A 12,238-nucleotide genomic window follows, 5' to 3' on the forward strand; every position below is an offset into this window, starting at 1 on the left:
AATTAGAAGGGTAAGTACTCGGAGGAGGGCTTTCTTTGCGGTGGCGCCCAATCTATGGAATGCGCTCCCCAAAGAGGTCCGCCGGCGCCATCGTTATTTGTTCTTCGGCGCCAGGCGAAGACCTTTTTATTCAGACGTTATTTTAATTGTTAATATTATTTATTTATTTTATTCTTTGGCCAGGGTGACTTAATTTATACTGTTAAATTATATTGTTTTATGGGATGTTATTTATGTATGTTTGTGAGCTGCCCTGAGACTTTGGCAAATGGGGCAGCATAGACATTTCCTAAATAAATAAATAAATAAATAAATAAATAAAGTTTGTCCCACCCACGGACAGAAAGAGGGGAGAGAAGATCGAGATCCACGTGATTTCCCCTCAAGGTTCAGAAAGGAGGGGGCAACTGAGCTGCAAGGAACTCATCGTCAGAGCTTATCTGTCGCATCGTAAATCTTGTAGCGAACAGTAATAAAACTCTTTAGTTTTATTGTCAACTGCTGTGTGAGTTAATTGGAGAAGTGAGTTACTGCCTCACGACAAGTATTCTCATTTGCTTTTGGACGTCCTGGCGGCTGCTGGCTGGGCCGTGTGTGAACAGAACGCCGACTAGGTGGATTTTTGGTCTGATCTGGCAAGGCCCCTCTTGTGTTTTCACAAGATGGGACTGAAAATAGTGCAAACCTCCTTCTGATATGAGCACGGCAAGGCCATTTGATTGTGAGTTGATCAGTGCTCAATTAGGCAAAATTAATTTGCCGTCAAACTTCCTTCTGTGATGCAAGCATGAATTCAAACTTGGCTCGATTTGAGCTTAACCTATGCTTGCCTGTTTCTGCCCCAATTCATTGTTTTAGGGGTATGTGTGCTCCTCACACCAAGGGGGCTGCCTGTTCACTTGGTGACCAAGATGAGGTGTTGATTTTCTCATTTAGGATAACTAAAGGAACACCTTTTTCCCCATATGCCTTCCCACCCCAATATCGGCAACAGAAGCCCAACTCCGGGAACCCCTTGTGAAAGACTTTAGGAGATAGAGTTCCCGGAGGAGGGCCTTCTCTGTGGCGGCGCCCTGACTGTGGAATGTGCTCCTCAGAGAGGTCCGCCTGGCGCCGTCATTATGTTTTTCGGAACCAGGTCAAGACCTTTTTATTCGATCAATATTTTAGTAAGTATTAATTGGATTTTATTAGATTTTATTGGATTTTCAGCCAGCTGACTTAATTTAGTTAATTTATTCTGATTAATGTTGTAAGCCATCCAGAGACTTAAGTAATGGATGGCATACAAATTTTATAAATAAATAAAATAAAATAAATAAATTTAAACCATCAGTGGATTGAGGGGCAAATAGGTTAAGGGCCACTAGTTCCCATGCCAAGCTGTTTGTTATGTATTTTATTAAATGCTTTTGTATTCTGTCCTCTACAAGCAACTTGCGATGGTTTACAATACAAGCAACTCAAATAAAATAAAATCAAATAAAATAAAATGAAGCATCCAATTCCAATAAATAAAATCCACCTTAAAACCAATTTAACATTAAAATAATGGGAAAATGAAAACGCTTTCGCCTGGCGCTGAAAAGAAAAAAGAGGTGGTACCAGGCGAACCTCTCTGGGCAGCGTATTTCATAACTGGGGTACCACCACAGAGAAGGCCCTTCTATGCCTTTAAATGATTTTTCCTCTGGGAAGAACATCTCATATGAAGTAAAATTTATCCTCTCTAAAATATGTTCCAAAGTCTACTACCCCCAGAATATTTCTCAGCCTTTCCCTTAAGTTAAACCTCTGAAATCTGTTAAGGTCAGGTCTGTTTTATGAGAACAGCTTTCACCATACTAATAGCTTTTCTACTGATACTACCATACCTATTTATTTATTTTTTATTTATTAAAAGTCCTAGTAAGCATTTCAGTACCTGAATAATTTCACCTGTCTTCAGTTTCTAAATGGACTCAACCAGCAATATTGGAGGTGTTAAGGAAAGAAAGGTTCCAGGAAGGCTGTGCACATATATTGAGCCCGAGGCAGGATCAGTAGCTGTGGCTGAATCTCCTCCCTCATGTGTAGACCCTTGTTCTTGAGTAGGCCCTTACTCAGGTGTATGCTCTGAGCAAAAGGGCCTTCGGGGAGCGAGGTGGGCTCTCCCACCATGGTCCGAGTGTCCCACCGGATACACTGCCATTGGTGCTTCACTGAGCCCTTGGCTGTGGGTGAAGAGTCTGGAATCATGGCTGAACTCAGGATGGGAATCCAGGGGTTGTGAAGAACTTCATGCAAGATACTACTGTCACAGGATTCCCCTTGCTGCCCTAGGTCTACTGTAGGAGAGGGCAGTTTTAAAAGATCAGAGGACTCCTCTCCCAAAGGGGTGTCTGTGTGAGCACTTTGATGTGAAGTAAGGCCTGCCTTTCAAAGGAAGGCTTTCCTGCACTCCAAGCATTTAAATGGTTTCTCCCCCGTGTGTGTCCTTTTGTGTAATGTAAGTGATGGTCTCAAAAAGAAGCTTTTTCCACACTCCAAGCACTGATATGGTTTCTCCCCTATGTGTGTGCTTTGATGTAATGTAAATAATGGCTTCAGACTGAAGCTCTTTCCACACTCCAGGCACTGAAATGGTTTCTCTCCTGTATGAATTATCTGATGACAAGTCAGGCTGTTCTTGTGCCTGAAGCTTTTTCCACACTGCAAACATTCAAATGGTTTCTCATCAGTGTGAACTCTCTGATGTGAAATAAGGAGATACTTCCGGCTAAAGCTTTTCCCACATACTAGGCATTTAAATGCGTTCCCTTCTTTGTGAATTCTCTGATGACTAGTAAGGTTTTTCTTCTGAGAATAGCTCCTTCCACACTGCAAACATTCAAATGGCTTTTCTCTTGGGTGAATTCTCCGATGTGAGGCAAGGGCACCCTTCTGGCTAAAGCTTTCTCCACACTGAAAACATTTAAATCGATTGTGTTCTGTGTGAATTATCTGATGCTTGGTGAGGTTTTTCTTGTGTCTGAAGCTCTTTCCACACTTCATGCAATGATATGGTTTCTTCCCTGTGTGAATTATGCGATGACTACCAAGGCTGCTTTTGTACTTGAAGCTCTTTCCACACTCCAGACATTCAAATGGTTTCTCATTGGAGTGAACCTTCTGATGTGAAACAAAATGATACTTCTGGGTAAAGCTTCTTCCACATTCTAAGCATTTAAATTTGCTCCCTTCTTTGTGAATTCTCTGATGACTACTAAGGTTTTTCTTCTGAGAATAGCTCTTTCCACACTTAGGACATTCAAATGGCTTCTGTCTTGTGTGAATGCTCTGATGTGAAGCAAGGGCATACTTCTGGCTAAAGCTTTTCCCACACTCAAGGCATTTAAATGGATTTTCTTCTGCATGAATTAGGCTTGTCTTATGTCCGAAGCTCTTTCCACATTCCATCATTTATATGGGTTCTCTTCTCTGTGAGTTATTTGTTGGGAATTAAAGGCTGAGCCCTGCCTAAAGGTCTTTCCACATTCCAGGCATTGAAGTGCTTTCTCCCTCATGTGCTTGAAGGATGTTCTTTCTTTCGTTTTTCTTTAGGTGTTCTCATGAGCCCAACATTCCCTTCCATATCTGGCTGTTTAACACTTTCTTAGGGCACTTGATGTGCTTTTTCCTTTGTTTTCTCTCACACTTCTCTAGCTGAAACAAAGACGAAAAAAGAGAAAAAGTACAAAGAAGGAAGGCAGTTACAAATGATGAAACTAGAACATAAATACAAAGACGGAAGGTAATTGCAAATGATGGAATCAACTTGATGTCCCTAAACTTTGGAAGGAAACACCTCCGTTCTCTAAATCTAATCAAATTTAATGCAGCAAGTAAGAGCAGAGAAAAGGACTCCAAAGAGAATTTTAAGATTCTCTTAGCCAGGAAAGCAGGTAAGAGAAATGAAAATGTTAAAGGGGACTTTTCAAAAGGAATCCTTGGCATCACTTGGTGGGAGCTCAAGAACCACACATGGAGGAATTACTCGGTTCCTCAGACTCAGAGAAAATCAAAATATTGTTCCTGTTATATTTTCTGGACATCTGACTTTTTTCCTCTTACAAGGAACCAAGGCAGCTTCAATAGCCCTCTTCCATTCCATTTGAACTTCACAACAACAACAACCAGCTAGTGGAACCAGCTGCCTGGAAAGCTGGTGGGCTCTCCCACACTGGAGACATCCAGAAAGAAACTGGGCAGCCCTCTGCGTGGGATGGAGTGACTTGGTGTCCTGCAACAGCAGGGGGTTGGACTCGATGGCCTGCGTGGCCCCTTCCAACAGCACTATTCTGTGATTCTAGGAACCCGGCCAGGTGGGCTAGGCTGAGCGAGACCAACTGGCCCAAACTCACCCAGGGAGCTTCATGGCCAAGGGGGACTAGAACCCAGATCTCCCAGGATCCCAATCCACCACTCTAACCCCCGCTCCACACCGGCCTTCCAACAAGTGAATCAGGATCACATCCAGTTCCACCCAGTGAGGCCACTGCCATCTCCACACACTGAAATTCAAGAGCACTTGCCCCTTTGATTTCAACGACAAACTTCTAGAACCACCGGGAGGGCAGGCCACGGCTTCTATAGGCCAAAGGCATGTGGCTGTTGGGCAGTACAGAAATTGAATGAATGATCTGGGAAAGAGAATGGTTCACACGCAGGCCATGAATACTCAGCCGTCAGTCAGCTGGGCTGCTGCTTGCCCTCCCTTTCAGGAGTCTGCCTTGCCCCCATAATGCCCCTGCCTCCCAGTCCGGCACTGAACTTGGCGCTTGAGCAGCTGGTCCAGCAGATACGCAACCACGCAAAGGCGTTCTGCTTCCTGGAACAGACCAGCACTGGCCCCAGTGAGAAGAGCTGCAGTCAAGTGACTTCAGGATGCTGGGCTTCAGAAGTAACTGGAAGAAACCAGCTACTGCCCAGTCACACACACCCCTTTCTCAAGGAAGGTGCTTCCTCACGGAGGAGGAAATACAGACACTCCTGCACAACAGCGATTGCGTAGACCCATTCCTGTCTGGGTTTTGACCTGGTTATGGGACCAAATCCTCCTTGAGCACTGAGGGGTGACCTTCATCAAGGCAGAGCACTACCCTGTTAGTTAGTTAGTTAGTTAGTTAGTTAGTTAGTTACAGACATTTATACCCCATCCTATCGCCAAGCACTTAGAATGGCTTACAAAATATAAAAATACAATACAAAACACCAACTATTAAAACAATATAAAACACAATGCGAAAGAGGAGGAAAAAATAGAAAGTGCGACTGTGAAGGGAAAATCCTAAAACATCTAAAACCATTGGTAATTAACATAACGGTCAAATGAAAAGGTCTTTACCTGGTGCTGGAAAGAGGATACCGTGGGCGCCAGGCGGACCTCTCTGGGGAGCAGATTCCATAGTTCTGCCTGATCACTCGTGGGCCTTTGAGGCCGTTGGCCACGGCGTTCTTCTGGATCGGCAACGTGAGCTGGGCCGTGGAGGCTCTCTGCTGCAGCGCTTCCGGTCTTCCCTGTGGGACCGACTTCAGGGAGCAGCACTGGGCGACTTTTTCTCAGCCCCTGGACAATGGAGCGCCTGAGCTTGGAGTGGGATCGTCTTGTCCCCAGTACTGTTCAACAGTCACCGTGAGGCCCTGGGAGCGATCCCGTCGCCTCCTGGCCCCACCTGAGAGTTTCCAAAACAGGGAAACACCCTTTAGGAGGAAGGACGAACAGGCTGCCCTGCCATGCTCACTTCTTGGCTAGACGTAGCCGTCCTGCTAATACCCTCCCGTCCTCAGGTAGGGGCCCTTCGATGAGCTTATGCTCTGTAGGCTGGCCGGCTCAGGCTACGCCCCACTGCCTTGGTGCCCTCGGCTGAGATGAGCCCCCCGCCCTCTTGGGGCCTTGACAGGGCAGACAGAGACCCTCCTCACCTGTTGTGCCTTTCCGACTCCCTGCACCCAAATGTGAATTGGTGCCTGTGTGCTCAGTGTCTGTGTTCCTCACTCTGCCTCCCATTCATGTCTGCAAGACGCACTTTGGTGCGCAATGGCTGTAGGCCTTGCTGTAAACATGTGGTCTATATTAGCTGGCCGTTTCCCGTGTGCTTTTGTTTGGATCGGTTTGAGGAGGTTCTGCTCCCTTCAGGCTGCTGGGAGCCTTCCTTGCAGGGGTCTCTGTGCCAGTGACTTGCTGCTGAATGCTAGCTAGTGTCCTTGTATTTGGTTGTGACAATGAAGTGCCTGCATGCAAGCAAACTGGAAGCCGGCTTCCTCAGGATTTCCTTGAGATCCCCAAACCTCTGGCCCCCAACCAGGACAATCCAGAAGCCTGGAGGAGCTGGACCCAAACTCGGGGGTCCGTAACAGCAGCCTGGGAGCAGCAGCCTGCACTAGGGGCAGCCCCACATGCGGCACGTGTAGGAGCTCAACCTGACTACTGGCAGAACGTGTAGAAAAGAGTCAAAGAGTTACGGAGCAGGGAGGCACCAGGAGGGATGCAGGGGAGAACTAGAGGTGCCTGCAGCAGGACTAGACGCCTCAAAATGCCCCTTCATTCGGAGGATGCCGCAGAGAACCATGGAAATGTTGCTTGAGGGAGCAGTTACCTTCAGGTGAGTCACCACGGCATGACAAACCTAAGAACCTACCCATCATTCCTTCCTGAAGCTGCTGCTCTCTCTCCTTTTCTTCAGGAAGGAACGAGGTTGCATCTGAGTACCAGGAGGCCGTCCTTGCGCGCAAACAAAGAGAAGAACGTTGTTTATGGCACTCAAGACTGAGACAAAACAACCAGAAATGCAAAGAAAAGTTTGCCCTTCCCCACTTCTCGCATCCCTTGCAAGAGAGATGCAGAAAGAAGGCAAGGTATTTGCAGACAACTGCAGGATGCCCCTGGAATCATCCTTCCAGTGCCTGGGGTTTACCCAGGAGAACTAAGATAACAGATAGGAATTGGTGCCACAGAGATGGCTCTTTCCTCTCACCCAAATATCAACCCAAGCAAGAAAGCCTAAGCTGGGAGAGAAGCATTCACTTAGACCAGTGATGGCAAACCTTTTAGAGACTGAGTACCCAAGCTGCAAACCAACACCCACTTATTAATAGCAAAGTGCCAACACTGCAATGGAACTTGAAAACTGAGGTTTTAGTTTAGAAAAAACAACCCACAGCGAGTCCAAGCAACTGGTAACGGACTGACAGGCCATGCAAAAGTTGGCACGAGTTGCAGATAAGGTATCACGGCTCGTGACGTCATCGCCTGGAGCCGTTACCCCTTTCCAAGCATGCACATGGCCTCTATGTGCGCTGTAATCCGATGCAGTTTACCCTGCAGCACACTCCTAACCCGAATACAGGGCTGAGATACCATTGGAAAGAGGGCGATTTTGAAAAAGCCGTCCTTGAGTAGCTTTTTCTGCACTGCTCATCATTTCTGCCCATTATAAACACATTGAAACCATCAAAAGCAGGTGGGGACACCCTGTTTTTATAACCCTAACCCTACCCTGGTGCACACCCCTACCCCTAACAAAGGGCTGAGAAACCAATGGAAAGAGGGCAATTTTGAAAAAGCCGTCCTTCAGTAGCTTTTTATGCCCTGCTCATCGTTTCTGCCCATTCCAAACACATTCCAACCATCAAAAGCATGCCAGGACAGCCCAATTTTCTAACCCTAACCCTACCTTGGAGCACACCCATAAGCCTAATGTAGGGCTCAGATACCAATAAAAACAGGATGATTTAGAAACAGCCGTCCTTCAGTAGCTTTCTCTGCACTGCCCATCATTTCCGCCCAATCTAAACAATTGCAACCATCAAAAGCATGCCAGGACACCCTGATTTTCTAACCCTAACCCTACCCTGGTGGATTATCCTAACCATAATATAAGGCTGAAATACCATTGAAAGGGGTGATTTTTAAAAAGCCTTCCTTGAGCAGGTTTTTCTTCACAGCTCATCATATCTGCCCATTCTCAATACATTCCAACCATCAAGATCATGTCAGGACACCTCCTTTTTCTAACCCTATCTCTACCCTGGTGCATTTCCCTAACCCTAATACAAGGCTGAAATACCACTGAAAGGAGTGATTTTTTAAAAATCCTTCCTTGAGCAGGTTTTTCTGCACAGCTCAAAGTATCTGCCCATTCTCAACACATTCCAACCATCAAAATCTTGCCAGGACACCTCCTTTTTCTAACTCTAACCCGACCCTGGTGGATTTTCCTAATCCTAATTGAGGTTGAAACACCACTGAAAGTGGTGGTTTTTAAAAAGCCTTCCTTGAGGTGATTTTCTGCACAGCTCATCGTATAAGCCCATTCCAAACACATTCCAACCATCAAAATCATGCCAGGGCACCTCCAGTTTCTAACCCTAGCCGTACCCTGGAGGATTTTCATAATCCTAATACATGGCTGAAATACCACTGAAAGGGGTGATTTTTTTAAAATCCTTCCTTGAGAAGCTTTTTCAGCACAGCTCAACATTGCTGCCCATTCTAAACACATTCCAACCATCACAATCATGCCAGGGCACCTCATTTTTCTAACCCTAACCGTAAGCTGGTGGATTTCCCAAATCCTAATACAGGGCTGAAATACCATTGAAAGAGTTGATTTTTAAAAAGCTTTCCTTGAGGAGCTTTATCTGCACAGCTCAAAATATCTGCCCATCTTCAACACATTACAACCAACAAAATCATGCCAGGACACCTCCTTTTTCTAACCCTAACCCTACCCTGGTGGATTTTCCTAACCCTAACATAGGGCTGAAATACCATTGTAATGTGTGATTTTTAAAAGGCCTTCCTTAAGGAGCTTTTTCTGCACAGTTTATCGTATATGCCCATTCCAAACACATTCCAACCATCAAAATTGTGCCAGGGCACCTCCTTTATCTAACCCTAGCCCTAACCTGATGCATTCCTCCAACCCTAACATAGGGCTGAAATACCATTGCAATGGGTGATTTTTAAAAAGCCTTCCTTGAGGAGCTCTTTCTGCACAGTTCAAAATATCTGCCCATTCTCAACACATTCCAACCATCAAGATCATGCCAGGACATCTCCTTTTTCTAACCCTAACTCTAACCTGGTGGATTTCCCTAACCCTAATACAGGGCTGAAATATCACTGAAAGGGGTGATTTTTAAAAATTCTTCCTTGAGGACCTGTTTCTGCACAGCCCAAAATATCTGCGCATTCTAAACACATTCCAACCATCAAGATCATGCCAGGACACCTCGTTTTTCTGACCCTAACCCGATGCATTTCCATAACCCTAACATAGGGCTGAAACACCATTGAAATGGGTGTTTTTTAAAAAGCCTTCCTTGAGCAGATTTTTCTGCACAGCTCAACGTATCTGCCCATTCTCAACAGATTCGAACCATCAAAATCATGCCAGGATGCCTCCTTTTTCTAACCCTAATCCTACCCTGGTGGATTTTCCTAACCCTAATACAGGGCTGAAATACCATTGAAAGGGGTGATTTTTAAAAAGCCTTCCTTGAGGAGCTTTTTCTGCACAGCTGATCATATATGCCCATTCTCAACACATTCCAACCATCAAAATCATGCCAGGGCACCTCCTTTTTCTAACCCTATCTCCACCCTGGTGCATTTCCCTAACCCTAATACAAGGCTGAAATACCCCTGAAAGGGGTGATTTTTTAAAAAGCCTTCCTTGAGGAGCTTTTTCTGCACAGCTCACCTCCGGGGGCGATTGGCTCCGTGGCCGCGCCGCATTGGGGGGCTCTCCGCTTCGCTTCCCCCTGCCCCCGACGCGACCTCTTGCCGACCCCTTTCCCCTCCCGCCGCACGACCCCCTCACCTCCTCTCCGCTTCCCCCTTCTCCCCTCGTAGCTAGGAAACCGATCTCACTTCCGGTCTCTGCCGCCCCAGTGACCGAGCCTGCCGCCCCTCTAGGAAGCTCGGCTCTGCTCCTTTAACCCTTGAGGGAATGAGCGCTGCCCCAACCCGGAGGCTATTCTCCCCACCGAGGCGCGCCTGGGGGCAACGTTATCACCCTTTTGACAGAGGTCAAGATGGCCCTCTACGCTGAGGCATTTTAAGTCATCCAAGCATATCCAAGAGTTGGAGGGGACCACCCAGGTGTTTCACAGGTATACCCCTTATCATATGCTGTTTTAAATTGGTTTTATGATTTTTGCATTTTGGGGAAAAAACACAGTATTTTTAATGCCTGCTTTGTGAATTAATAAGAACACGGGAAGAGCCATGCCAGGTCCAACGAGCCACACTTTCCGCTGTCAACTGTCCAGAGCATTTTGACTATTTGGTGCTTTAGACGTGAGATAAATGAAAATTAGTTATTGTGACAGTTACATGCCGCCTTTCTTCCTCTTGCAAATCATCCAACGTGGCTTATCCAACTGACAGCAATCCTTCGAGGGAAGCCTGAGAGTCCTGGACTGGCCCAAAGTTTAGTGGGGCCAGAACTCAGTCCAGCCAAGCACGCCGGCGTAGTGTTGATGTGCCATTGTGGCCCCACTTTCTCTGGGCTTGATCACTGGATCCTGGCGTTTTTCTCTCTCCAATCAAGTGGCTGAAACACCTGCCAACAGTGGTTAGCCAGGAGATCACCAGATTGCTAATCCTGCATATGTGAGCCACAAAATTACTTGAATGTCAAATTTCTTGCCATGATTCAAGCTGGGATTATTTAGAGGAACTCGGTCACTAATGTTTTGAGCATCTGTGCTGCTAGCTGGCTTCTCTTGCTAATGGCCTTCCCTTTGATCAAGAGGGGCAACTCGGTGCTTCCCATTTCAAAAAATAAAGCAGGGTTACAAAGTACAAGTTCTAGATGTGTTTATCTTCAGCACCCAAACTGTTAAAAATCTTCACACAACATTTTAGGATGCTGTGTTTTATTTTACATTTTGTTTTGTTAAATCATCCTGAGATTTTGGTAAGGGGCAGTCTAGAAAAGTTTTAAATAAATAAAATAAAATAAAATAAACAAACACACAGTTAACTTAGAGGTGTTTTTTTTTAATTGTGCAATTACCCAAACCTTACCATTAGAGAAGGGGAAAATGATAACAAAACTGCAACATTACAAATTTTTGAATAGGATTTAAAATAACTATAGCACTAGTCGCATATACAGTATATATTCCTATATTTCACTTATATTTGTATATAACAGAAAATGTGACCATTATTAAAATAATTATGCATGGACATCAACAAAGGTACCTCAATTTACAGATTATGCCTAAAGGCCACCTATTCAAAAACTGAAAGTTTAATTAAAACTATTGAGTTAGGGAAGGGGCTGTTTATTCTTCCAGCATTGTAATATTAGTCTTTTAGCAGTCAAAAGGATGCAGAAAATCCATTTATGTTGACCTTGTGCTACTTTCTAAGTGATTCAAAAGAATGTGTTTATCTGTGAATAATACCAAACTTTCCATCACAAGATTTAGGAAGTTTGCTGCCACAAGATGTGGTGATGGACTGAAATTTGGATATATTTTGTATCAATGTGGGAACAGTGCATTTTCCCTGCAGTCCAGCTGAAATTTGATGATGGCCCTTTAGCTGCATCGGCCGCAGTTGTATGTTGGCCTTGAGACCCAATCCCAGGAAAGCCTCCCAGAAAAGAAAACCAAGAGGAGCCACCTCCAGTCTGAGAAAGTCCAGCTCAACACCCATCTTGCTAGAGGGTGCCCAAAATGGGAAACTTTTTATTTATGTATTCTTTTTTCTGTAAAACCTAATAGCCAAGGCTCTCTAGGCAGTTCATGGAACCTTAAATACAACATAATTAAACAAAGCATAAACATAATAAAAGTTGAAAGAAACATAAACCTAAAAACATAAGAAACCACATTTTAAAACAAACTGAAAATGTGGGCCAAGAAACTGGTCCCACAGCACTTCAAAGTAACCAAGCAAGCTTTTCCAAGAAGGGTTCCATAACCAGGCTGTTATTGCCAAAAAGTCCCCCTCCTTGATAGCCTGACTTCATTTGCTTCATGTAACCTGCTACAAGTGTGACAGGCACCCTCATTGTTCATTTCCATCACTAGGTAAAGACATTTTTATTTCCTACCTGTTTTTAGTATTATTTAAGGTCTTATTATGTATTTCTCACTGCTTGCTTTTATTTGTCATGTGCATTGTCTCCTGTTCCCATGTTAACTACTTCTATGATGTTGGATTATTAGTTTTTTAATTGGTTGATTTTATTCTGTA

General features: G+C 44.9%; 1 protein-coding gene across 2 annotated transcripts in view; it reads right to left on the reverse strand.

Moving 5' to 3' along the window:
* Window positions 1-1,804: 1,804 nt before the first annotated feature.
* LOC123031844 (zinc finger and SCAN domain-containing protein 2-like) overlaps window positions 1,805-12,238 on the reverse strand; it is an 11,944-nt gene continuing 1,510 nt past the window's right edge. Inside the window, exons 1-4 of one of the 2 annotated variants that reach the window (XM_044447224.1) lie at window positions 9,846-9,863; window positions 6,660-6,742; window positions 5,366-5,693; window positions 1,805-3,684 (exon numbers count right to left, since the gene is read on the reverse strand). In XM_044447224.1, the coding sequence (XP_044303159.1) occupies window positions 2,419-3,441 (1,023 nt within the window). In that variant the 5' untranslated portion in view covers window positions 3,442-3,684; window positions 5,366-5,693; window positions 6,660-6,742; window positions 9,846-9,863 and the 3' untranslated portion in view covers window positions 1,805-2,418. Of the gene's footprint in view, window positions 3,685-5,365; window positions 5,694-6,659; window positions 6,743-9,845; window positions 9,864-12,238 lie in introns of those variants that run through there. The other variant, XM_044447225.1, reaches the window with a different exon arrangement.

This window comes from Varanus komodoensis, unplaced genomic scaffold, assembly GCF_004798865.1.
Source record: "Varanus komodoensis strain SLA01 unplaced genomic scaffold, ASM479886v1 scaffold507, whole genome shotgun sequence".
In the NCBI taxonomy this organism is placed as follows: domain Eukaryota; kingdom Metazoa; phylum Chordata; class Lepidosauria; order Squamata; family Varanidae; genus Varanus; species Varanus komodoensis.